General features: G+C 42.8%; 2 protein-coding genes across 14 annotated transcripts in view; one reads left to right on the forward strand and one right to left on the reverse strand.

Annotated features, from left to right (window-relative positions):
* The first annotated feature begins 1917 nt into the window (after positions 1-1917).
* On the forward strand, positions 1918-24273 carry CLCC1 (chloride channel CLIC like 1). 7 transcript variants are annotated; one of them, XM_049111022.1, is made up of 12 exons: positions 1942-2076; positions 10413-10553; positions 10938-11039; positions 12975-13082; positions 13587-13808; positions 14052-14192; positions 15602-15695; positions 17344-17441; positions 17709-17855; positions 20470-20811; positions 22381-22668; positions 23927-24273. In XM_049111022.1, the coding sequence occupies exons 2-11, from the start codon at positions 10425-10427 to the stop codon at positions 22636-22638; spliced, it is 1641 nt and encodes a 546-aa protein (XP_048966979.1). In that variant the 5' UTR covers positions 1942-2076; positions 10413-10424; the 3' UTR covers positions 22639-22668; positions 23927-24273. The 7 variants fall into 7 exon arrangements, 6 of the variants coding, with proteins under 6 accessions (XP_035573805.1, XP_048966979.1, XP_035573806.1 ...); XM_035717913.2 differs by adding an exon at positions 2615-2700 and having other exon boundaries at positions 2027-2076; positions 22381-24273; XM_049111021.1 differs by lacking the exon at positions 1942-2076 and adding an exon at positions 2566-2700.
* GPSM2 (G protein signaling modulator 2) overlaps positions 12295-27529 on the reverse strand; it is a 61713-nt gene continuing 46478 nt past the window's right edge. For 3 of the 7 annotated variants that reach the window (XM_049111019.1, XM_049111018.1, XM_025417391.3), the window contains 3 exons: positions 25588-25774; positions 23735-23882; positions 12295-12469 (listed from right to left, as the gene is read on the reverse strand). In XM_049111019.1, coding sequence (XP_048966976.1) covers positions 12310-12469; positions 23735-23882; positions 25588-25774 — 495 coding nt within the window. In that variant the 3' untranslated portion in view covers positions 12295-12309. Of the gene's footprint in view, positions 12470-17891; positions 19430-23512; positions 23883-24036; positions 25775-27529 lie in introns of those variants that run through there. The other 4 variants (XM_049111020.1, XM_025417390.3, XM_035717909.2 and 1 more) reach the window with 4 other exon arrangements.

The following is a 27529-nucleotide window of genomic DNA, read 5'->3' on the forward strand; positions in this document are numbered from 1 at the left end:
TCCCCTGGTTAGCATAGGCTAAAAAAGATATTTTAGAAACTCCCCAGAAATATCTGTTTTTCCACAGATAAATACTGTTCGAGAGGCCAAATAGGGTTGTGGGAAGTCACGGGACCGGAAAACAGGCCTGTGGATGATGTTTTGTTTTTATGAGACCCATATTTATGTTCACGACACATTTATGAATGAAAATTAAACAGATAATGAAGAAACATGTCTGATTCTAGTTTTTAAAAACCAGGAGCTACATTTATATAAGAACAAAGGGAATGATCACTGAGAATAGAACATTTAAGTATTTGTAACAACATTTTATGAGGCACTTATAGCGTTTGAAATATTAATAAACCACATTGTACTGTCTCAATTTAAATGATGTGATGATTTGATGCTTCTTATGGAATAATAGTTCATAAAAATGCTACAGGATAAAAAAGATGCTATAGAAATCCTACAAATACTTGTAAAGCTGTTATTGCCATTGTAACAGTATTAAAAGGTGGTCTACCTTGCATCTTTTACTAACTTTTATGGCAGGTTTTATATTGTTTCCATTTGAGAATCCTGTACATGCTATGGCTTCAATAAAGGTTGCCAATCCTATAACAAAAGTTTCAGCCACTGTAGACACAGCATAGTGGTTTTAAAAAAATTAAAAACAGAAGTACCATATGACCTATCAATCCCACTTCTGGATATATACCCCAAAAACCTGCACGCAGGGATTGAAGAGATCCGCACATTCAGGTTCAGGGCAGCATCACTCACAAGAGCCACAAGGTGCCAGCAGCCAAGAAGTCCGCCAACACATCAATCGATAAACCGCGGTACGCAGTACAATGAAGATTGATTGATTTTAAAGATTTTATTTATTTATTAGAGAGACAGAGAGAGAGAGAGAGGGGGGTGCAGAGACATAGGCAGAGGGAGAAGCAGGCCCCACGCAGGGAGCCCGACGCGGGACTCGATCCAGAGGCCCCAGGATCAGGCCCTGGGCTGCAGGCGGGGTTAAACCAGTGAGCGCCCCCCCCCCCCTCCGGGCTGCCCTGAAATGTTATTTAGCCTATAAAAAGGGAATTTCTATGCCACAGTATGGGCGAGCCGCAGTACCAACGTCATGCTAAGTAAAATCAGCCAGCCACAAAAGACAAGTACCTTATGAGTCTCCTTAGGTTCCTAGTTTTGTCGAATTTGTGAGACACGAAACAACCAGGGAAGAGGGGAGGCGGGTGCTGAACAGGCGTTTAAACGGGCTGGTGGCTCAGTGTCGCCGGGGGAAGGAGCTGCGGGGACGGCTGGGGCCACACGCATGCCCTGGACGACCCCGAACTGGCTGCCTGCACACGGTTACGACGGTGAACTTCACGTCCTCTGTATTTTGACTTAAAGACCGTAACGAGCCACATGTACACGCCAGCGCACGACAGTATACACCGAATTCTGACAGACTTCTACATTTGTCGCCACTCTTGCGCACGCTTCTCATTTCCTCCTGGTGTGTATGACTCAGCAGTTCCTCCTTGGAGAGTTTCCTGAAATTGCAAGGCCAAAAACAAAACAAAATTTATTATTTCCAGACTACAGCACAATGTGTAGTCCCCCCCCCCACCATGTAAGACCACCGGAGTCCCTCACTATACCCTGCTTAAGTAATGACTGCACAGGTCACACATTCGGATCACAAAACAAATCAACACTAAGAAAACGTGCTTCGCGCTCGTGAACATTCGGCCTCCTCGTAAGGCTTGCCGGCGGGCGGCTCAGCAGCTCCCAGCGGGACAACCCGGCCGCCGCCCGCCGCCCCTCGGCGCCCCGCCCCGCCCCTCGGCGCCCCGCCCCGCCCCTCGGCGCCCCCGCCCCGCCCCTCGGCGCCCCGCCCCGCCCCGCCCCGCCCCTCGGCCGCCGCGCGCCGGGCAGGACGCACAGCCGCCGGCCGAGCGAGTCGATGAGCACGCGCGCGACGCCCCGCGCCCGCCGAAGCGCTCGGCGGCTCCACAGCGGCTCGCCATCTTTCCCAGCCGACCGGCCGGGGGAGCGTCTTTCTTCCCGCGACGCGGAAAGGCGGGCGGTGCGGCGGTGAGTCGGCGCGGCCGGTGTCGGCGCCGCGGGCGGGCGGGGAGGCCGCGGGGGCCGGGGCCTGGGGCGACCCGCCGCCTCACCCGGGGTCGCAGCGCCGCTGCTGTCGCGTCACCCCGTTCCGAGAGCGGCCTGGGGAGCGGGACAGGCCGGCGCGGAGCGAGACCCCGACACAGGCGGACGCCGATGTTGTGGCCGTTAGTTACCCCTGAAAGCTGCTCCCAGAACTTGAGCAGACAGCGTCAGCGGCGTAGTTCAGACTTGGCCGCAGTTAATTTTTCAAGACTCCAAGTCGGACTTGAATGTAAAAAGCTGGACGGCGAGTGGGCGTGAAGAGCCGCGCGTTCTCCCTCGGTGGCGGCGGCCAGGGAAGCTGGCCCCGGGGGAGCGGCCCCCGCGCGCGAGCCCTTCTGCCCGCGGGCGCCCGACCTGCCCGCGCAGCGTCCCGGGGAACACAGACCTGACTCGGCAGTTCGTCTTTCTCAGGCAGTTGTAGTGCATCAGATATTTTTTTGCTGTGCCCATTTCCTCTTCGCAGGGACTTTGCTGGGAGATCTCAGTCCTTTGCTGGCTCTCCACCCAGTTTGTTTTCCTGATCTGTCAGACGAAGATAGCCACACTAACGTGAGTTTCTGCGAGAATCCAATGAATGTCTGTGACAGTGTTTGGCACATAGTCCTCAAACACTGCTATTGTAGATATTATAATTTTGAAATTAATGTGAAAGCTTGAAGCAGATGAGAAAGGCGATTTTAGAAAAGGAAGAACCGGAGGAGAGAGCTTAGTATTAACTGCCGAGCAGTAGAATCAGGTGCCTCCGTTAACCTGAACCAACACACGATGGTCGTTTTTCCTGAACACTTTGCTTCTTGGACTGAGATCTGCCGTCACCAGGAGCTGTTAGAAGTGCAGAATCTCAGGCCCACATCAGACGGGCTCCGTCGGAAGCGGTCTTTCACAAGATCCCCAGCAGGTTTAGACGCAGTTTTGCTGGGAGGAAGTGTGAGATCGACTGTGGGATTTCTCCCGGAGCTCCGGCCTTCGGTCAGTGACCTCGGGCCTCGCAGGAGGGCTTGCAGCTGGCGCCGCTCTTCCACCTCACCTCCTTGACTTTCTGGGTTTCTTCAGTTCCTGGTCCTGGGTAAAGCTCTGCATCTGCTGAAGGTCATTGGAGAAAGTAGCATGGCCCAGTTACATGACTTTTGCGGGTCACAGTCAAAACTCAGCTTCTTGACAGGTTTTGGATGAATCTCCCTTGGTGTAGAGTTCCCGGTAGAGCTGTCTTGCCGGGTGTTCATTCCCGCATTCCAGCTTCCTGACACAGCGACACACTCCTGGCTTCCCAGGGAACCATTCCACCGTCTTCTTGATCATTACACGGATGTGAGCTCTGTCGGCTTCTGTTTTTGCTTTAGTACCTTTCTTTCTGTCCCTTTGTTCGTTTCTGTTAATGAAGGACGGTGAAACCTTGTTGCCTTTGAAAAGCCTTTTCCGTAAGCAAGCTGCCATCTTCTCGGAGCTTCTGCTCAGTTCAGAGACTCCCTTTGTCACCTCAGTCCTTCACTACTTAGAAGTACGTTTCTCCTTGGCAACCTGTGGAAGTCATTTCACAGATAACCAACTAATTAAGCAATCCAGTGGCTTCCCTGCCCCCGGATTTTAGTTTTCTCAGCTTCCCTGAAGTATTTAATACAGTTGACTAATGCCCCTTTCACTGTAAGGCCCTATTGGTTTCTGCAAATTGCATTTTTCAGCTTGTGCTCTACTGCTTTATTAGTCTTAACTCCCTTCTCTTGTGTTTGGGTCTTCTGAAGGCTTTATTCCTTAGTTTAACTCTTCCCCCCGCCCTCCATAAAGTGTACAGGCATCCAGTATTTCTGTTTCTAGAGTGCAATGGAGATCCTTTCCCACTGTTATTATTACTTGGTATTTTGGTTTTTCATTTTTAAACATAAAAAGTTGTGGGTTTTTGTTTGTTTTTACTATTAGTAGTTGGCTTCATTTATCAGTATGCTTGACCAGTTCCTTTGCTCAACATTGTTTCTTTTATTCAGGCCTTTTTCCTTTGAGGTTAAACTTCTGTAATATGTCAAGAGTCCATGGGCTGGAGACTTTCTTAGTCTTTTTACATTGGAAGAAATCTCTATTAGTTTGCTGTGGCTGCCATGACAAATTCCACAGACTAGTACCTTAAATAACTTATTTTCTTGCAATACTGGAGGCTGGAAATCCAAGATCACAGTGGCACCCAGATTGATTTCCTTCTTTCAGCTTGTAGATGGTTACCTTCTTCCTGTGTCTTCACCTCATCTTCCCCCTGTGTCCAGATTTCTTCTTATAAGGACACCAGTCATATTGGATTAGGGCCCATGCTGATGACGTCATTTTAACTTATTACCTCTTTATGGAGATACCATCTCCAAGTATAGTCATATTCTGGGGACCTGGGGTTTAGGATTTCAACATAAGAATTTTGGAGGAATATGGTTCAGACCATACAATGTCTCAATAATCTTTCCCATTTTATTTATTTGACATACACACACACAGGACAAGCAGGGGGAGAGGGAGAAGCAGGCTTGGCAGGGAGCCTGCTGTGGGGCTCCATCCCAGGACCTGGAGATCATGGCCTGAGCTGGAGCCAGGCGCTTAAACGACTGAGCCACCCAGGCACCCCTAGTCTTTCCCATTTAAAAAAAAGCCTTTTGTAAAATATGAAATACAGAAAACTGTGTAAAATATAAATGTTCATCCTTGCAAATTATTAAAAAACATATACCTTTGTGATTACTGTCAATATCCCAGAAACCCTCCAGAGCTTTTTTTAATCATTTCATTCTTGATCTCAGAGGGAAGGATTTTAGTACTTACCATCACGTGCAGGGTTTGCCTATAGTACACTTTCTGGCAAAGTTTTCTTTTATTCTTGGTTTGCTAATTGTTTTAGTCATGAATAAGTTTATCCTGTTTCACTCCTGATACTGATTTTGGTGGCCTTCTCTTTTTCTTCTTAATCTTACTATAGGTTTATCACATTTTTTAAGTTCTTTCAAAGAACTAATTTTTGGTTTTATTTATTGCAAGTTTGTGTCCTAACTTATTGTTTTTCACACGTGTTTATTTTTGTATTGAATCCTTTCTGTGGTTCTTTTTCAGGCCTGAGGTGTTTCCTGCTATGTATGCATTGATCAGAGCCTTGCTGAAGACTCAAGGGAGTCTGGTTCCTTTTTTTTTTTTTTTTTTTGGTATATTTTTTTTATTGGAGTTTGATTTGCTAACTTATAGTATAACACCCAGTGCTCATCTCATCAAGTGCCAAGGGGGGTCTGTTCCCATACCAGTTCTCTGACACAGACTGGATGTCCTGCAGTTCAGTTCAGACACAATATACCCAGAGTAGTGCACACCCTCACAAGTTAAGGTCACAGTCCTGTTCAAGGCTGTCTCCATGACAGACACACACCTTGGGGACCACCTTTGTGTCCTCTCTGTGAAATCCAGGCATGTCACTTTCCTGGCACATCTGTGTGTCACCAACCAGCTCCTCTGAGTCTCAGTGTGCAGAGTTTTTATTGTGGTTTCAGTATGTGGGCATGACTGGTTAAATCATTGGCCATGTGATTGAACGTCACCATTTTCCTTCCTTCCCTGAGGTTGGATGGTTGAAAGTTCCAACCCTCTAATCATGTGCCTGGTCTTTCTGATGACCATCCCCCACCCTGAAGCTACCTTGGGGCCCAGCAGAGTCACATCAGTAGCACCTCATCACAAAAGACACTGCTGTCACTCAGGAAATTTCTTGGGTCTTTGGAGGAACTGAGGTCAAAGACCAGATGTCCTTTATTATATTGCAGGGGCCCTGTGCAGATCTCTGGAGCTCTGTCTTTGCAACTTTCTCTTGTCTCGGTCCCCAAGATTCTCAGCTCTATTTCCACAGGGGCTTTCTGGGCTCCGTCTGAGTTCCCCCTTCCTGTGCGCATGGCCTGGAAACTGTTAGGAAGGCAGTAACCTGGGGCAGTGGAAGGGTTGTCTGCGTTTGGTTCCCATTTTCCAAAGACTGTTATACTTGCTTGGTGTCCAGTGTCTTGAAAACTTGCTTCATAGATTTTGTGCAGTGGTTTTGGTTGTTCAGGCAGGAAAGTACACCTGATCCCTGTTACCTCATTTTGGCCAGTAGCCTGCTACTGGGGGTAGTAGCGCTCTGGGGATCATGGGGTACGGTAGCGTTTCAGCCTTCCTGCTAGTCTTTGAGTGCTTCAAATTTTCTCCACCCTCTGGTCTTTATGGTTGCTAGATCTACTCTCTGGATGTTCTTTTCCCAAGTCTTCCTAAGGTTAGCTTCTTATCATTTTTTTTCTGCTTAAATATTATGGTTATCTTTTTTTTTTTTTTTTTTTTTTAAGATCTTAGTTTAGGGCAGCCCCGGTGTCTCAGTGGTTTAGCGCCGCCTTCAGTCCAGGATGTGAATTTGGAGACCCGGGATCGAGTCCCACGTCGGGCTCCTTGCATGGAGCCTGCTTCTCCCTCTGCCTCCCTCTCTCTCTCTTTCTCTCTCTCTCTCTCTCTGTGTCTCTCATGAATAAATAAATAAAATATTAAAAAAAAAGATCTTATTTTATTCATTTGTGAGAGACCCAGACACAGAGAGAGAGGCCAAGACATAGGCAGAGGGAGAAGCAGGCTCCCTGCAAGGAATCCAATGCGGGGCTCAATCCCTGATCCCAGGATTAGGACCTGAGCCGAAGGCAGATGCTCAACCACCGAGCCATCCAGGCGTCCCAAATGTTGTGGTTATGTACTGCTGTGTGACAAACCACCTCAAAGTTTAGAGGCTTTGAACAGCCATTTTATTTCTCATGATTCTGTGGGATTATGGGCCTTAACTGGACTCATCTGCATAGTTCGTTCGTTCGTTCGTTTGTTTATTTATTTATTTATTTATTTATTTATTTATTTATTTTTAAGATTTTATTTATTTACTCACGAGAGACACAGAGAGAGTGAGAGGCAGAGAAACAGGCAGAGGGAGAAGCAGGCTCCACGCAGGGAACCCGATGCGGGACTCGATCCCAGATCTCCAAGATCACACCCTGGGTGAAGGCGGCGCTAAACCTCTGGGCCACCGGGGCTGCCCAGTTCTTTTATTTCACATGATTTTGGCTGGGTTACCGTGAGATTGGACTGGGACCATGAGGATGACTCGGACTGGAACCATGAGGATGACTCATTCACATGGCTGGCCATTGATGATGTTTGCCAGCTGGGAGCTTTGCGACCCTACACATGGCCTGTCCATGTGGCTAGGCCTCACAGCATAGCAGCAGAGGTACAGTAGTAGGCATTCCAAAGTGATAAAGTAGAAACAGCTGAACCACCATAGGCCAAACCAGGCCCAGAACCAACGCAGCATCACTTCTCCACAATATTTTGGCTAAATATTGTGAAGCTTTATAAAAACCTTTGCTCATAGAAGATTGTGATGGAAACTTCATCCTGCTTTTGAAACAGGAATTGCATTCTACTCTTGAACTGGGCGAAGGCATATGACTGAGTACCTGACTGCTGTTATCTGTATTTTTAACAAAAGTTGGACCCTCTGCAAAAGGGATTTTACTAGCAACTAACATACCTAGAAAACAATGAATTGTAAATTGTAAGATCTCCCATTTATAATTCTTGGTAAACCGCTGATGTAAGCTTATCTTATACTTTTTCTTATAAAACCCCTAACTTTTCCCCTGCAGTGGGCCACAATTTGGGTTGCTCCCCAAATTGCAATTCTAAACCCTAAATAAATGCTTTTATTTCAGTTTTTCCTCTTTCTGTAGCCAACGGTGGTCACAGTCCAAAGTCAGGAGGAGGGAAAATAAACTCTGTCTCTCAATGGGGACTTGACAGAGTTCTTGGTTATCTTTAATCTCCTCAGAGACCTTCCCTACATTGCTTAATCCATCTGTGCCATTGTCCTTCATTTTTTTTCCGCAGGACATTTCACTGTCTCAAATTGTTTTGTCAACTTATTGTCCCCTCTTGTCCCCTGTTTCTGTGTACCCTCCCCTCCATGTGGCTTCTTAACAAAACCTGGCCAGGCTAATTTCCTGGTGTCCCCATCATATAAGACAGTGCCCAATATTCGGTAGGTATTTAATAAATGTTGAACAAACGAATGCTGAACTTTTCTCCAAAACCATGTTCTCATTCTGAATTTCTTTTGACGTTAATAATACCACCTTTTTGTTGTTGGTCAGCCTTGAAATCTTGGCCATGCTTGCTGTTTTCTTTCCTTACGTACATTCAGCAGCTGAGGCTTATAGAACTGAACTTTAGAATGTGATTCAGCATCCTTTTGCTATTTCAGCCTCCTTGTAGGACTCTCTGAATCCAGTACATTCTGTACACTTAGTACTGTGATTTCCCCAAATGTGACTCCCTCGCCATTCACAGCTACTGTTAGCAGTTGAGGTTGGCCATCGGCATTGTCCCACAGCCGACCTGTCATACAGCTTTCTCCCAGCCCCACCATGTCCATCCTCGAATTTACAGTTTTGAAGGTTCATGGACTCCTCAGCCACCCTCACCTTGCCCTCTTAGGCACACTTCCCTGTCTCTTGCCGATGCCCATTCTTGTGCCAGTTTCTCCCAGTCAGATGTGGTTGCTTCATCCTTTGAATCCCTGTATAGCTTTGACCATATGCATTTGCTGCTTGACATGTATTGAATGTCTCTCATGCGCCACCCACTGGGCCAGGTGTTGGGCTTGGAAAAGTGGAGGGGGCAAGATGGAGAGTCCTCAGGAAGGTGAATTCCGATTGGAATAAGATAGTACTTTCTCCTGGAAAAGTTCACATCATAGCACAGTGGTTTTCTAACCTCACTGCCAGTTGGAATCATCTGAGATGCTTTAAAAAGCCAACGGCCTGGGTCCCACCCTTAGAGATTCTGATTTGATTGATCTGGGATGTGGCCAGGAGATTGGGGGGGGGGGGGGGTTAGAAGCTTGCCAGGTGATTCTAATGCACAGCCAAAATCCCCAGCCACTGTGCCAACAGAAGAGACTGACCAGTGCATGGCTAATTTGATTGTGTGTTGTGCTAGAAGAATAAAGACCATGCTAGGAGCACAAAGGAGGAGTGTTTAATATAGCCTGGAGTTGCTTTTATTTTTACAAATAAAAAGACTAAAATCTCAGGACTTTCTCATCTGGGAAATCCCTTATTTGATTTTTACTCATCGTAAATATGGAACAGGCTGTCCAAAAGAACTTTCTGCAATGATGGAAATGTTCTATGTCTGCCCTGTCTAGTGTGGCAGCCACTAGACCCATGTGGGAGCACTTGAAATGCAGCTAGCATGAATGAGGAACTGAATTTTTAATTTTATTTAAAATAGCCACATGTGTTTAGTGGATACTGTATTGGGAAGTATCGAATAGAGGCGGTATTGAGTATTCAAATGATTTGACAGTGTTTCTGCAGAGCCTTAGATGAAGCAGATTATTTTCTCTGAATGGTTTGGGAGTTCAGTCACCTTGCTTGAATCTTCATACCTTTCTATTGTCCATGTGTTAAAAAAAGAATTTTGAGGGAGAGAGTGGTTAAATACCTCTTCTTTTCTAAAGCAGTTTTACTGAGAAGTGTCTCATATACTATTCCCTCATTCAGAGAGCACAATACAGTGCTTTTTGTATATTCACAGACATGTGCAGCCATCACCATAGTCAGTTTTAGATCCTTTTTCATCACCTCAAAAAGAAGCCCTGTACCATTTAACTACCAACTCTTTGTTCTGTCCCTAGCCCTGAGCACCTACTAATCTACTGTCCATCTCTAGATTTGCCTGTTCTGGACATTTCATATAAATGGGATAATTTACTATCTGGTCTTTGGCGCCTGGCATCTTTCATACAGCACAGTGCTCTCGAGGTTCATCCATGTTGTAGCATGTGTCAGTACTTCATTCCTTGTTATGGCCTAATAATCTCCCATTGTATGGGCACACCACATTTAGTTATCCATAGACATTTGAATTGTTTCTACTTTTTCCGCTCTTGTGAATAATGTGGCTGGAAACATTTGTGTACAAGCTTTTGTGTGGGTATGTGTGTTCATTCCTTGGGTATAAATCTAGGATTGGAATCCTGAATCATACAAAAGGTTCCTATTTTCTTTTTGCCTCAGCAAGAATATGTGAATACCATTTTACTGAGTATTTTTATTTCAGTTATTATTCAGAAAGAAAACATTATCTTAGTGTTAGAGGGAAATAGATAGTATTTATTACAAAACCATTTTTCTATAAATAATTATATTTCATTATGTCTATTACAAATTTTTTAGCCTTCATGCAGGATGCTGTATTCTCTGCTGCTTTGTGAATGTCTGTGGCTGATAACTGGTTATGCTCATGATGATGACTGGATTGACCCCACAGACATGCTTAACTATGATGCTGCTTCAGGAACAATGAGAAAATCTCAGGTATTAAAAAGTGCATGTGCAAGTGGGTAAGACCTTATTGGTCTGTAATGGAAATAGTCTCCTTCTGTTACTGTTTCTCACAGTTTCCAGGATCAAGAGTCATGTATCAATGACTGCAACCATGTAGAATATCTCCCTGATTCTTAGTCTGAGAAGATTTCAACTCCACCTGTTTATTTCTGTCTTAAATATGAACGTAAAGCCCATTGAGCCACAAACTTACTTGATTTTAGTTCTTGGCTAGTATGTAAACGTGAGACTCTTTTTTGGTTGTTCAACACAGATGAAAAATATAACAGTCATAAAATGATGAAGTCACATTTTAGTGTTCTTTAGGTTATTTTCACAACTGAACAATAAAATAAAATCTCTGTTTTGCTTTAGGTAAAATATGGTATAGCAGAGAAAAAGGAATTCAGTCCTGACTTGTCACATGCTGACGAATTGTCGGAATGTTATAGCAAACTTGATTCTTTAACTCATAAGGTTAGAATATTTTTAATTCCTGAATTTTATATTACTTATAGTATGTTAAATTGCTGTTTCCCGTCTTTGCTAACATTATATATGTTTCTGTGTATTGTACAATTTGTATATAATTTTTTCTTTAGTTACTCTAGCCTCGTTTTCTCTTTCATTGCTCTGGCCTTTTTTTTTTTTTTTTTTTTTTTTTTTTTTTTTTTATTTATGATAGTCACACAGAGAGAGAGAGAGAGGCAGAGACACAGGCAGAGGGAGAAGCAGGCTCCATGCACTGGGAGCCCGACGTGGGACTCGATCCCGGGTCTCCAGGATCGCGCCCCGGGCCAAAGGCAGGCGCCAAACCGCTGCGCCACCCAGGGATCCCCCCCTTTTTTTTTTTTTTTAATAGTACTTTTATTTTCCTGTTATAACATTTATCTTGCTATGTTGTAATTATTTCTTTACCAGACTGAGCATTTCTTGGAACAAGAAATATGTTTAATTCATTGATTCTCTATCAGCTGTCACAGTGCTAGGTTATGATGGACTCATGACAAAGGTACCCATGAAGAAATGGGCCTGTGACCACCTGATGAACATAAGAATACTCTTATAAATAGAAGGGATTATTATAATTTAGTGTGTGGTAGCTATTCCTTCATTTATTCAATCCTTTTATATGTATGGCTGAAATAGAGTTTATAAGAAAGGAAATAAATCAAAATTATTAAGGGGTTTGAATGGATGTTGGCTGTGGAGACTCAGCTGGTGGCCCAGTGGAGGGGGCCTCAGAAGGAGACGGGTGGCAGAGGTCTAGCAATGCTGAATGCTCCAGCCGACATAGTGATGGGTGTCACAGTGATGGGTGTCGAGGAGGAAAGTGTTAGGTTTCTCAAGGTGGAATAGGCAAGTTTGGGGAGCTGAGGGAGGAGGGAAAGGGGTGGAGTGAAGGAGGGAGGTTTCCAGCTTGAGAGGCTTGGGGAGCTTGTGAACAGAGATACTGAGATCTAAATTCCAGATCTGCAAGCGCTGCTGTGGTTCTTACTGGGTGTAAATGGTCTCACCCAGGTGCTTGCCACGAGACGCTTGGATAAAATTTGCCTCAGTTTAACTACGTTTTGTAGTATCATGAGCTTGTTTGGTTGTATACTGGGAAATGCCCCGGGGTGTGATCCTGGAGTCCCAGGATTGAGTCCCGCATCGGGCTCCCTGCATGGAGCCTGCTTCTCCCTCTGCCTGTGTCTCTGCCTCTCTCTCTCTCTTTGCACCTCTCATGAATGAATAAATAAATTCTTTAAAAAAAAAAACTCAGGGCACCTGGGTGGCACAGTTGATTGAGTCCAATATTTGGTTTTGGCTCAGGTCGTGATCTCAGGGTCATGAGATTGAGCTCTGCCGTGGGCTCCATGCTCAGTATGGAGTCTGCTTGGGACTCTTCCTCTCCCTCTGCCCACCTTGAAAATAAAGAAATAAATCTTAAAAACAAAACACCCCACAGACAACATTCCCATAAAGGGGCCCCTGGGTGGCTCAATCAGCTAAGCATTCAACTCTTGGTTTCAGCTCAGGTAGTGATCTCAGCGTGGTGAGATGGAGCCCCCCATCTGGCTCCACACTAAGAGCAGACTGTGCTTGAGATTCTCCCTCGCTCTCCCTTTGCCCCTCCTGCTCATACACTCTCCCTCTCTCTCTGTCTCAAGTCAGTCAGTCTTAAAAGAATTGCTGATAGTCAGCAGAAACACTGCCAGTCAGGGCTAAGTGCTGGACTTGTATTCCTCATTTGTTGCCTACCTGCCCTTTGCAAAAGAGAGCCCACAGAAAGTAGGGAGTTCTACGTTTTCATATAGCTGATAATTGCAGGCTCCTTACCTTGATCTCGATGGGGCCACTAGGCTAGAAACTTGACCCTTACATGAAACTTTGATGCTATCTAATGTTGGATTTATTTTGTGATTACAGATTGATGAGTGTGAAAAGAGAAAGAAGGAAGACTATGAAAGTCAAAGCAATCCTGTTTTTAGGAGATACTTAAATAAGATTTTGATTGAAGCCAGAAAGCTCGGACTCGTGAGTATTGGTGTGATACTAATCAGTGTAGTGGATATTTTCATTATTTATTTCAAATGGGGAGAGGTGCTTTAAATTTGCTATTTGAACTTTACTAAACAGTTGGAAATTTAATGCATTCATAACTTGGCAAGGAAATTCCATGCTGGCCTTTGTTTTCTACTACTTGCACATGTTCTCATTCACACTGATGTAAGATCATTCTATGCTGAGAAAAAGAACAATGTGTTTTAAGTAGTTCTTCCCCTACCCCCACCAAAGCTTTTTACTGTGGCAAGGGCTACTTTATAGAATTGTATATCATGTGCGTATTGTTTATAATTAATGTTTTTCACATGTATGATCTCTGGTTTTTATGTGAGACAAATAGGTGGATAGTATTACTTTTATTTTATACATATGAAATGTGAACCACATATATATTTACTTCCAAATTGGCTTTTCTCTTGAAATATTTCTCTTTTCTATTTTTTTTCTTTTTTTTTTTTGGCAAATTTAATTCAGCCTGAAGAAAACAAAGATGATATGCATTATGATGCTGAGATTATTCTAAAAAGACAAACCTTGTTAGAAATACAGAAGTTTCTCAGTGGAGAGGATTGGAAACCAGGAGCCTTGGATGATGCGCTAAGTGATATTTTAATTAATTTTAAATTTCATGATTTTGAAACCTGGAAGTGGCGATTTGAAGATTCTTTTGGAGTGGATCCATATAATGTGCTAATGGTAAGAAGGGACAAGGGGGGCATAAGTTACAGCTCATTTTTAGAAATGCTTTAAAAACTCAACCATAAGTACGTTAAGAACTTGTACGAAGACACTCCTGCTGAATTGACCATGCAGCAGAATGGCAGAGGTGATGTTGCATATCTGAGGCCAGTTCTTTTGTTTTTGCTGACAGTTAATCATTTTGTGGTGGGGAGGATGGCTTGGCAGTAACTCTGCTCTCCACTTCTTCCTGTTTTCCAGGTGCTTCTGTGTCTGCTCTGCATCGTGGGATTAGTAGCTACTGAGCTGTGGACGTATGTGCATTGGTACACCCAGTTGAGGCGTGTTTTATTCATCAGTTTCCTCTTCAGTTTGGGATGGAATTGGATGTATTTATATAAGGTATTAAGTAGGTAGAAGGTTTTCAGATGTTTTAATGTTACTTCATAACAGAAGACTTGGCTCTGATTGGGGCTGAAGGCAGTGACTGGAGATGCCAGGGAGAGGGGAGGACACTGGCAGCCGCTCACCTGTACCTGGTGTTTTGGTCCCTGACCAGTTTGGTGCAGGCCTAATTTTCATAACCCAATTTCTGATGGGTGGTATCTGGGCCAGCTAAATCAAAATAGAGCTAAGTAGATACATTTTTTTTTATTTTTTAAGATTTTATTTGAGAGAGAGAATGAGAGAGAACAAGTGGGGGAGGGGCAGAGGGAGAAGCAGATTCCTCGCTGAGCAGGGAGCCTGACATGGGACTCAGTCTCGGGACCCTGAGATTGTGACCTGAGCCGAAGGCAGATGCTTTACTGACTGAGCTGCCCTGGTGCCCCGGTAGATACATTTTAAAAATTTTTATGTAGGTAGTTGAGGGTATATGCTTTCATTCTTTGCCAGAAAAGATATCAAAATATTATTAAAAAAATATATTATTTTTTAAAAGATTATTTTCTGAATATGAAAATGATATGTTAATAATAATAATAATAATAATAAGGTCATAAGGTGAAATTTGATTTTTAAAAACAATTACCTATAATTTTGTCACCTAGAGATAATTGCTGTCAATATATTGAGATATTTCTTTCCAGTATTTTTTCTAAATTTTAATCCTTTCAAAATTGGGATCATGCTGAATATAGAAAGTCAAATGAAGCACCTACTGTTCCTGTCAAAATAGCATTGAAGGACAATTTTAGATCTTTCTAGCAGGGTGAGTCAAGTAGCAAAATATTTTCAATGAATTTATCGGATTAAATCATTGTAATACATCCTTAACCTTTTGCTCTAAGTTCTATAGCTTCTAGAACTAATTACTTACAAATTAAAGGAAAAAAGTTTGGTTGAATATTGCTATTTTGGCGATTTCCCCCAGGGTTTGTATATATTAAAAAAAAAAAAAAACCCAACACATTATATAGGCCATTTGTGCTGAAACCAGAGTAAAACACCATTTTATCGTGAATTATAAAAGAAAATGAGTAGTCATTTAATATATATAATTATATTTTTGGATGTGGTATGAATTATATCTGAACTAATTTTTTAAAACAATCTTTTCTAGTCAAAGATTTACCTTTCTCATCAAAATTACCTACAAAGATATAGTTCCTTATCCTTACTCGTTGCATTAATACTGTGCTTTGCCATGAGCAGAGAAGAGCTATTTTAAAAATGTATTTTTTTTTCTATTAAAAAACCATCAGCAATCTGTTATCTGGTGAAGAAGACATACTTTGAAGTCAGGTTTTTGGATATGTAGACATAACCTTCATGTTCACAGCCGCTCATAGCTCCCTTTTGGTGTTGGTCAGCTCGCGTTTGCACAGCATCAGGCTGAGGTTGCCAAGATGGAGCCATTAAACAATGTGTGTGCCGAGAAGATGGACTGGATTGGAAGCCTCTGGGGTAAGGTGTTGGTTCATCAGGCCTCATTTTGAATAGAATTTCCAAGAAGGAGAGACCGTATATTCGTAAATACAGAGAAATGATAAAATACCAGAAGGACGCTTTTCCTGACTAAGTCTTCAGTATCAGAAGAACATGCAAGAAGGGTCAGGGTTCAGTCCATGACTCCTGTGCTCATGTAATATCACAGGGAGGGAGCAGGAACCGTGTCTTTACCAGCTCTCGTATTACCGGTCTTCTCCATAGACTGTGATGGAGGTGATGCTCATCTTGTCTGTCTAGTGTTAGGAAGAGTGTCCACAATGTTACTAAAGAAGTGAGTCAGAGTTCATATGAATTAATAACCATTTTATGCTTAATATCCTTATACTGACTTATGAAATCTTATGGTGTAGCTTTACTGTACATTTTTTTTTAAAGATTTTATTTATTCATAGGGTCACAGAAAGAGAGAGAGAGAGAGAGACAGACACACAGGCAGAAGGAGAAGCAGGCACCATCCAGAGAGCCCGATGTGGGACTCGATCCAGGGTCTCCAGGATCACACCCTGGGCTGCAGGCGGTGCTAAACCACTGTGCCACCGGGGCTGCCCTGTACATTTTTTTTTTTAAGAGGAAAGTTCTTTAACTTTTTTTTCCCTCACAGACTGTATAACATTCTCACTACTGTTGACTGCCTTTGGTTCTGTATATTTAGCAACAGGAATGGTTTAGTGCTCAGAGGCACTTTATAAACCCAAGTCCATAACTGACACAGATAGAATCTCCGCAGATTGTACAAAACAGGGTATCCAAAGTAATGTTTCTTTAAAAATTATGGGAACTAACCCAACCCAGTCTTGCTTCCTGGCTACAGGGGAAAACTGACTGCCTCCTCTAGCTCAGGCTAGTATGTAATGTACATAAGCCTGATTTAGAAAAATTGGGAATAGGGGCAGCCTGGGTGGCTCAGCAGTTTAGCGCTGCCTTCAGCCCAGGGCGTGATCTTGGAGACCCGGGATCGAGTCCCGCATGAGGCTCCCTGCATGGAGCCTGCTTCTCCTTCTGCCTGTATCTCTGCCCCTCTCTCTCTCTCTCTCTCTCATGAATAAATAATACTAAAAAACAAAAAACAAAAAAAAAAGAAAAGAAAAATTGGGAATAATGTTCTTTATTTTGCAAAATAAGAACTGACTTTTTAAATTGAAATTTTATTGAGATGATCCTAGATGCACAGGTATTTGTAAGAAGTAAAACAGATGGGTGTACCCTTCCCCATTTTCCCCAGTAGAAGTGTCTTACCTGACTATAGCAATCACAGCCAGAATATTGACTTTCGTGTAATTCAGCAATCTCGCTCAGATTTCTGTGGTTTTACTTGGCTTCATTTGTAGGTGATAAGGAACAGTTTTTAAATATTTACCTTTTAGAAATTTTCATAAAATAAAATGTTTTAGCCACATAAGACTTGTCTAATTTGAAGAAATTTTTAAAATATTTTGGACACAAGGTGAAAAATTTTTAAATCAGTGTTACAGGGGAAGCTATTTGTACAGCATTTAAATTTGGTTGGTGGCAGGGACAGGGACAAAACCAAAATTGTCTTATTTGGGAATGAAATGTGACTTTTTTTTTAATGACTCAGTGTTTTGTCTGTTTCTTTAAATAGAATTGTTTAGAAGTTCATGGACCTATAAGGATGACCCATGCCAAAAATATTATGAGCTCTTACTAGTCAACCCTATTTGGTTGGTCCCACCAACAAAGGTAATAGAATACATTTTGTAAAAGTTGCTTCTACAAAGTCTGTGAAAAATCTCTTCTATCTATTAAAAGTTGTTAGTGTTTTTTACAATCATTTTGCTAATAATAAACTCTTGTAGAAAATATACTTCTGTTGCACAGTGATTTTCACATTAAAAGCATTTTAATTTATGAACATAATTTTGATCCCAGTGCATGGTGAATTTTGGCTCATTCTGTGTGCTCCATCCTTTGAGGGAAAAATTAAGTTGCTGTGATCTTTTGTTTTAGGCACTGGCAGTTACATTCACCAACTTTGTCACGGAGCCATTGAAACACATCGGGAAAGGAGCTGGTGAATTTATTAGAGAGTTCATGAAGGAGCTCCCAGTATTCCTTCACATTCCAGTGCTCATCATCATGGCGTTAGCTGTCCTGGTTAGTATAGAGCACTGTTGACTGTCAACAGGACTTGTAGAAAAAATGCAATTATAGAACTTAGACTTTTCTGCTGTTGTAAATCAGGCTAAATTATGCTTATTGGTATGAAAAGATGATTTTTAAGTGATACAGATTTTTTTTTTTAAATTTTTATTTATTTATGATAGTCACACACAGAGAGAGACAGAGAGAGAGAGGCAGAGGCAGAGACATAGGCAGAGGGAGAAGCAGGCTCCATGCACCAGGAGCCCGATGTGGGATCCGATCCCGGGTCTCCAGGATCGCGCCCTGGGCCAAAGGCAGGCGCTAAACCGCTGCGCCACCCAGGGATCCCTACAGATTTATTTATACTTACATATATATATTCCTTTAAGTGAGGACATGATTCTCATTTGACTGTAGATGTCATGGCAGTGACTTAGAATAATAACATCTTTTTAAATTTGTTCTTTAACTTGGTGAATTAATATACATGAAGGCAGTTGTTTAGTCCTCTTTGAGAAAGGGGGCCTTCTTATCTCAGACTGAGTTTTTGCCTCACCGAGAAGGGAAGAGCATTGGTGTTCCCATGGAATCCGGTCAGGATGTGGAAGAAGGTAGGTTACTGAGAAGCAGTGGGGGGGATCCAGGAACAGGCATTTATTAAGAAGAAACATTATTCATCATTCTTCTGTGGTCTCTTTGGCTTTTTTATTGTTGAGTTTTGGCCTCTACCTTAAGAGAGCAATTGTCACATAAAATGAAATGTAAAAACCCAGATGTGCCTGGGAAAGGCCAGGTTTGTATTTGTAAAGAAATGAACCTATTTAAGGTTTATGACTTTAAATATTTTCAGTGTTTACTTTCTCTGATGGGTATGAATAGACCCAACATAAGAGCAATTATCAGACAATTAGTACCTTCCAGTTTAAATTATTAAAAAGAATTGTGTTCCCTGAGGATACAAAATTTACTACATCTTATTCACTTTGAAATTATTCCTGTTTTGGTTTTGTGTTTTGGCTTGTGATTACAGGACTCCGGTTTAGGGGTATGGTTTTGTTAGGTGACATTAATTGTATAGTAGTGCAGATTTTCCTGGACTTCGGATGGGATTACATCCTGATAAACCCACTGTAAGTTGAAAATATCATAAGTCAAAAATAGACTTGCTGCACGTAGCCTTCAGGAATCGCAGCCTGGCCCAGTCCGCCTTAAACATGCACAGAACACTCCTGTTAGCCTGCACTTGGGCAGAATCATCTAACACAAAGCCTGTTTATAACAAGGGCCAGACATCTCACAGTTCATTGAACGTTGTACTGAAAGGGAGCAGCAGAATGGTTGTGTGGGTACGGAGTGGTTTTGAAGGTAGGGGTGCTCCACCCTCGTGTCTGCATGGCCAACTGGGGGCTGCCCCTGCCCAGCATCACCAGAGGGGATCGTACCCGAGGTTGTTAGTCCAGGAAAAGATCCAAATCCTAAATTTGAAGTAGTTTCTTCTGAATGCACTGCCACTTTCCTGAGCACTATGAAGCCGAACAGTTCTAGGTCAAACCATCCTCAGTGGGGGATGATGGTTGTCTCTGAAACTGAAATTATAAACAAAAACCCATCATCTCTTATTGCTTCATGTGCCTAAGAAAAGGACTTTTACTACTATTGTCTTCAAATGGTTTCTTCAGCACAGTGATTTTCAAACTTGTTTTTAGGACCCTTTTGCATTTTTTTTTAAAGATTTTATTTCTTTATGAGACAGAGAGGGAGGGGCAGAGACACAGGCAGAGGGAGAAGCAGGCTCCATGCAGGGAGCCCGACGTGGGACTCGATCCCGGGTCTCCAGGATCCCGCCCTGGGCTGAAGGCAGGCACTAAACCGCTGAGCCACCCAGGGATCCCCCCTCTTTTGCATTCTTAATTACTGCAGACCACAAAAACAAAAAAGCTGAAGACAAAAAGAGCTCTTGTTACGGGGGTTTTATTTTTGATACTTACCATATTAAGTACACAAGGACACCATCCATGAGCCGTCAGAGTGTGGAAGTCATTCTAGCCCCAGGAGACCTCCCCAAACGCTCAGAGGGGAAGAGTAAAAAAAGACTAAGGTCTTTGAAATATGAAAAGTTTGACCTCACAGAGTTCCTGAAATGGTCTCTGGGATCACCCCCAAGGACCCCTAGACCACGCTTTGAGAACTGCTGCCTATTTTTCTCATGAAACGGGACTCAAAGGCCATTGAACTTAGCTGTCACTAGAGTCAAGTTTGTATTTATTTGTAGAAAAGTTACCCACATGAGAATGTTTATGGAATCGATGTGCAACTCTAATGTTTAGCATTTACCTCAGGTGGGTGTGAAAATAGCTGATGAGCAGTTCACAATTAGTACCTTCTAATTCGAGTTTCTAGGTTTTAGCCAAACTGCCCTTGTTACAATTCAGTCAAAATGTTCAGCTGATTAAAATGTCTACTTAACACTTAATCTAAAAAGAGGTCTCTAATGAATCAATAGTGAAACAGGTTTGTGTGTCCAAATGCCATAAGTCAAGTTAGGTAATTTTGTTAGCACCTTGGATGATTTCATTGTGAGTCAGCAATTTAAATACTCAGGACTATGTATTTCTTTTCCTTCTAGAGTTTCTGCTATGGTGCTGGAAAATCAGTTAATATGCTGAGACATTTAGGTGGTCCTGAGAGAGAACCACCCCGGGCACTTGGGCCAGGTGATAGAGGACGGCTGAACGAAGTTGATTATAGACCCCATGGTGGAGCAGGTGATGCAGATTTCTATTATAGAGGCCAGATCAGCCCCATTGAGCAAGGCCCTTATGACAGAACATATGAGGGTAGAAGAGATGTTTTGAGAGAGAATGATGTTGACTTGAGACCTAAGACTGGCAACAAGAGCCCCGAAGTGCTCCGGCCATGTGATGTACCATACGCAGAGGCGAGGGAGCATCCCAAGATGGTACCCGGTGTAAGTCAGCAACTGTTTATTTTGCTGTCCCTTCATGCTAGGCTAAGTGCTTCCTGAGAGCGTCTGGCTAGGCATTTCTTCTTTTACTTTCCATGGTTAATTATGTCAATATATAATTGTTTACTTTCTCTTTTCTGGTCAAATTTCAGCCCTCTCAGAAGAAATAAAACGAGATTTAATTTTTATGTTATATACTATTTAACAGAACAGGTGGTAATTCATAGAAATTTTATAGGAAACCAAGTGTGACTGAAATTTTTGCCTTTGAAGAGCTCAGAGAAAAGTCCTCACTGAAGGCCTGGAACCCCGAGGAACCTGCAGGAGAGCCCTAAAGGCTCAGCTGGATGGAAGAGGGGTCAGGAGGGGTCATAATACCCCGCTTTCCCAAATCTTTGGTATCATTGGCTAGACGTTTTATTTTTATTTTTTTTTTAGATTTTGAGAGAGTGAATGAGAGAGAGCACGCGAGAGCATGAGCAGGGGGAGGAGCAGAGGGAGAGGGAGAAGCAGACTCCCTGCTGAGCAGGAGCCCAACGTGGGTCTTGATCCCCCACCACTCCAGGATCGTGACAGGAGCCCAAGGCAGACGCTTAACCAACTGAGTCACCCAGGCGCCCTTAGACCCTTACTTTCTACCTGCAGGATTGGCCATTTAAAGAGACATTTACATTTCTGTTTGAGAGAGAAATTTACATTGTCATTTGCAAAGTTTAAGTTGCACCTGTAAACCTTTGAGAAATAGTTATGAGCACAGTAGAATCTAGAAAATCAGAATCCTTCCCATGGAGTTTCTTATAAGAATAAACATACCCATATACATCTAGAAAATTTTCAGGTGTTCCTTTCAGCTTTACTGGTTAACGGTAATGCACCGCTCATCACGGATCCTCCAGGGATTTCCCGGCGCACTTGAAGGGAAAGCTCGTGATCTCAGTGGCCTGGGGCCTGGAATGTCCCACAGTGGCCCTCCGTTAGCACGTGGCTCTTCTCCTCCTACGCTCACTCTCCTTTAGCCGCAAGGGCCTCCTTGCTGTTCTGTGAACTTAGAACCTTTTTACTTGCTGTGCCCTGTGTATTCGTGTGGTGCGTTTCTTCAGGCCTTTACTGCGGTACCACCTTTCTACCCTAATTTAAGCAGCAGTCCAACCCCAGCTTGGTATTTTGTTAATTTGTTGCTTGGCTCCCCAAGCTAACTGGAAGTTCGAGTGAGGGCAAGGATTTTTGTCGGTTTTGTTCCTGCTGTATCCCCAGTACCTGGGACTTAATACAGACTCAGTAAATTTTGTCGAATGAATTATTCTCACCAGGCAAGAGGAGTTAGCAGTCCTGGTCACCAGTCCTCTTGGCCTTCCTCAAGCTGGGTGACCAGACCACCTGGCATATCCTAGGTGCCCCACTCCTCCGCACACAGCTCTGTGAGGCTTAATAACATTTACATAATTATAGCACCACACCGGAGCTGGGATTTGAGAGTTTGGTACAGATTTGCATAGGAACTTGTTAAATGCATTTGATTTGATTATTGAATCTTCATATTATGTTAAACAACTAAAATGTAATTCTCTGCAGCATAAATTACCTGTTTTGGATACAAAGCCCAAAGGAATGGAGGGAATCCAGGCAGAAAGCACACCCTCAGAAAGCAGTACTGAAAGCAGCCAGTGTGTGAGGCGGGGCTCTGGCGCAGACGCCTCAGAGAAGGTGGAAGGTTCTCCGGCAGAGAAAGAGGCCCAGCTCAGGACTGATGCCAGAAGCAGCCCAGAGGCAGGCAGCGCGTGCAGCCCAGCCAGCTGTGGAAAGGATCCGGATGGCGGCCCACATGCCTAGAGGAGCACAGACTTCGACCGCAGCTTGGAGGTCATCTTTGGGTTTTGTAAAGTATACTCTTCACAACTACCGCTCTTCTCCAGATGTCCTTTTACTCCACAGGTGCTGACTTACATACCGATATTTTTACTGACCATCAGAACTACCTAATACATACCTCAGTTTGACTTTATCTTTTGTCTAATTTCACTTTCATACTGATACCTCCTGTGAAGTTTGAGGTGTTAATTTTGCAGCAGGACCTTATAAATGAACATATGGCAAGCATCTCACTAGTTTCAAATAATTAAAGAGGATAGTTTGGATCAGGGGACATTGAAAACTGAGTTTTATGGTTCACAGGCATATATAGGAACCAACTAGCCAACGTGGGTATTTCCTAGTGAAAGTCCTATAATACCTACTTCAGTTAATGATTTTTTGTGCATTGGATTCGCTGTTTCCAAAAGTGGTGGGGAAGGCCACTAGTCGGCTTCACCGTCTTGGTACGCTTCAGTGTCTTGATGCAGTCTTGGAGTCCGCCCCCATCATCGTGGCCTCGGCCTTCCGAATCTGCCTCCATCGCTCAAGTCTTCCAGTGGCGACTGGGCCTGCTTCCTTAAGCCCCCTTTCTTTCTTTTCCCTCAGCTAAGACAGAACTGAAGATTACCAGAATTTAGTTACCACAGCTGGTTAATAAGTAGGTAATCTTGGTTTTCCGTAGCCAGACTAAGAATAGCTTTACTCCTTCCCTGCCAAATGCATACTTTACACATTGGTCGAGTACATTATTTTTGCTAAACAGCAGAGTCTCTGTACATCCCTGGTGAAGTTTAAAAAGATGCCATTGTCAATGAAGATTTTAAAAAATCACCCCAGCAAGAGGATGTAAAACTTCACGTTCATATTATTTTCTAGTTTAATACTGCAAACACTTTAGTAACTCGTCAGAAAGGTAGTTTTTTCCAGCAAATGCAATAGGATTTTATATAAAAGTTTACATCACAGTAGATATGTAACAAATGAACTACTGCAAGGCTGCCTGCAGTTGGGAGTGGATTTATGAATAGCCGTGCTTATTAAGTCCTCCCTGAGGGCCAGACCGACTCACACCAACCTGATGGGTAAATATGTGCCCAGGGTGGTAGCTGTCCTCTGAGCTGACTGGATTCTGAAGAGCAGTGACTGTCTCAGGTGACAGCCTGGAGCTGTGAGAGTGGAGTTAATGCTGTTTGAACTCGACTGCTTTTTATCCGAGAATGAATCTGTAAAAAATTAAGTAAAATCTCTTTGTCTTCTTTTATTACAGATAACCGTTGGGGGATGCAGTCCACTTTGAGAGCTAGCAGGGCAACACACTGCTGCTGTTGACAGCAATTTAGGGAAGACACTAAAGCAGACTGAGCAGATCAAGGCCAGTTCATAACTCGAATAGAATTGTTTATTGTCCAGCCCATATTTATTATTAAAATCAAGGATTTTAGCAGCAGGCTTTTTGGAAAATCACAATAGGTTAGACAGCTTTTTAAAAGCAGTTCTTAAAAAAAAAAAAAAATAAAAAAAAAATAAAAGCAGTTCTTAAATGGAATAGATAATGTGGAATGTTTACAGGGTCTAAGAACCGTATACACAAAATAAACACTTATTTTTACATTATTATGGTTCGTGTGCTGTCTTTGCTCATTGAATATGCTTCTAAGAAAAAGCCCCCATGAAATGAGGGTTTTTAAAAGGATGCTATCTAGGACGTTATGTCCTATATATAATCCCTAAAGCATCACATGATCCAGGTGTTCACTGAGTACTTTTGACAAAATCTGATCTTAGAACCAAGAATAATCTCTTTCTTCCTGAGCCTTTAATGTGATTCCAGACAGAGTAACTATTTTTGTGAACCTGGCCATTTGGAGAAGTGGTTCTCACTGCCCACCAAGTCCCTGAAGGATTTTTAGAAAGAACAGAGCCCCAGAGCCCATCCCAGCTATGCAGTCAGAAGCAACCAATGGTGAATGAGTTGCCAACTTGTTCTGGGGTGTGAGCATCTGCGTTCCAGAAGTCTCCCTGAGACTAAGGCCCTGCCTGCTGTGTCCCATCCCTGCTGTCATCTTTTGCTAAGCTTACTTTATGTCACGTCCTAGTTTACGCTTGTAAACTACTTCAGTGCCTGGGAGGAGGGGAAGGCTTAATGATGACTGAGGACAACCTCCATCTTCCATAATTAAATTTTGAGTTTTCATCTGTTTTCTATTTTCATGGCCTACGTTCTTGATACAACTACATGAGTTTTGAGGTTGTGGTGTTTTTTTGACATTAGGTCTTAAAAAATTTAACAGCAGTATTTTGATATAGTTCTAAGCCACACACACTTTAAAAATAAAGGGCCCAAAACATGCTAGAAGTTTATTTAAGAGTTGTTATAAATGGCTCTCATCTAGTAACATTGAAAATACGACTTTCTTAGCAGAAAAAAAAGATCTAGATTTTTAATAAGATTTTTTTTTTTTACACATTGGGCAAGTATGTTACTTTCACTAAATAGCATAATTTCTCACTACCTTCATAGTTCAGTATTAAAAACGCCCTTGTCCATTAAGATTTTAAAGAATTAGCATGAGGATTAAACTCTAGATTCATTTACCTTCCTACTTTTCAAGCGCTAGGTAAACGAATCTAACAAGTTGCCAAAAAACACAATCCTGAGCCTTAACCACAAAAGTTGATGAAGCACCTTTGATCAGACCCCTCCACCCCGAAACAAGTCTGTGTCCAGAGGAATGTTAATACACTATTAAAGATTAAATATTTACATCATTCTAGAGCATGTTAAGCTGTATTACAGTGCTATAATTTCTCCATTTAAGGAAACATAAATTGAATTTCTTTGCTGTGTTCTGAAAGGAAGATCGTTTTTAAAGAACTAGTGGTTTGCTTATTTTTTCCCCGTATTTTTAAATTCCAACAATGCTTTACTTTGCAAAAGGTCCTTCAGTCCAAATTCAGTGTCTCGGTTTTGATCTCTTTGTAAAAGAACTCTCTGTTCATCCATTCTTTTCGCCTGAGAACGTAAAATCAAGCTAAAAAAGTCCTCATCTGGTACTGTTGGTCCCTTTGTAGTGGCAGGTGGTGGAGCACATCTTTGATCATCTAATCTGGACCCCTGAAAAGAGATTAAAACACAAATTCTGTGTTCATGTTTGTCAACCCAATAAAAACTTTTTTCACCTCATCTCCGAAATGTAATCTTTAGACCTGAAACCTAATAAATCTTTTCCAGGACTTTTATAATCAGAATATAGCAAGTATTATGGAGAAGTAGAACTTCACGGCTTTGGTAAAAAAAAATACAAACACTTAACAGTGTACAGTCTGGTGGAGTAGCTCCAGAGCGGGAATCCACTAGCTGACCTTCGAGTGCCCACTCCTGCTGGGCGCTGTGCACTGACAGGCCTTGGCATTTAACGCCACAGCCCTGTGACCCTCACAGGCAGCTGCTCACTGGCCTCTGTGTGAGCAACCCCCTGCCGCCACACACACACACACACACACACACACACACACACACACACACGGCTCGTGCTTCATTTCTCCTTTCATGGTGAGTTCATTTCATCGTCCTCCAATTTGTCCAACTTGGGCGCTTGGGGCCCTAGACCACTTCCGGTCTTCATTCTTTACCTCTGCCTTCTCTGTAAGTTCCCATGGTCCCAGGCCGAACTTGGTCGTTTTCAATAATTGCACTGCCTTTACAATCATGATTTCAAACATCTCATGGTGACCACCACCTCCAATTTTCCAGTTCAGGCTAGAGAGTAATCCCCTAGGAAAATCTTTTTTTTAAATTGTGGTAAAGTCTAACACCATTTTTAAGTGTACAGTTCAGTGTTAAGCACATTCATCCTGCTGGGTGGTCATCACCATCCACATCCAGAACATGTTCATCTTGTAAAACTACAACCATAAACCTACTGAACAGTAGCTCCCATTCTCCCCTCTCCAGCCCCTGGCAACCATCATTCCACTTTGTATGACTCCGACTACTCTACCTCCTGTGAGTGGAACTGTACAGTATTTGTCCCCCTGTGACTGCCTACTTCTCAGCATAACGTCTTCAGGGTTCACCCGTGTTGTGGCTTTTGTCAGAATTCACCTCATTTTTAAGGCTGAAAAATACTCCATTTGGTATGTGGGCCACATTTTGTCCATCTGCAAGTGGGCACCTGGTTGCCTCTACCTTTTGGCTATTTGTGAATAATGCTGCTTGTACATGGGTGTACAAATATCTGTTCATATCCGGGATTTCAACTGTTTTGGGTATATACCCAGACACGAGGTTGTTAGATCAGATGGTACTTCTATTCTTGAGGAACCACATACTGTTTTTCATAGCAACTCCACCATTTTCTGTTCTCACCTACAGTGCAGGACAGTTCCAGTTCCACATCCTCACCAATGTGCTTGTTTTGTCGTTAATGGTAGCTTCCTAATGGGTGTGAGGTAGTATTTCATTGTAGTTTTGATTCCCATTTCTCTAATTTGTGATGTTGTGCATCCCTTCTTGTGATTATTGGTCATTTGTACATCTTCTTTGGAGAAATGTCTGTTTGGATTCTTTGGTGGTGGTGGGGAGAGAGGGGGAGAGGCACAGAGAGAACCTTAAGCAGGCTCCACACCAACACAGAGCCCAACCAGGGCTCAATCTCATGACCCTGAGGATCATGACCTGATTCGAAATCAAGAACTGACTCTTGATACCTAACCGACTGGGCCACTCAGGTGCCTCTTGCCCATTTTTGAAATAGGTTTTTTGGTAGTTACATTTTAGAATTCTCTATTCTCGGGGATCCCTGGGTGGCTCAGCGGTTTAGAGCCTGCCTTTGGCTCAGGGAGCCATCCTGGAGTCCCGGGATCGAGT

Source organism: Canis lupus, chromosome 6 (genome assembly GCF_003254725.2).
Source record: "Canis lupus dingo isolate Sandy chromosome 6, ASM325472v2, whole genome shotgun sequence".
In the NCBI taxonomy this organism is placed as follows: Eukaryota; Metazoa; Chordata; class Mammalia; order Carnivora; family Canidae; genus Canis; species Canis lupus.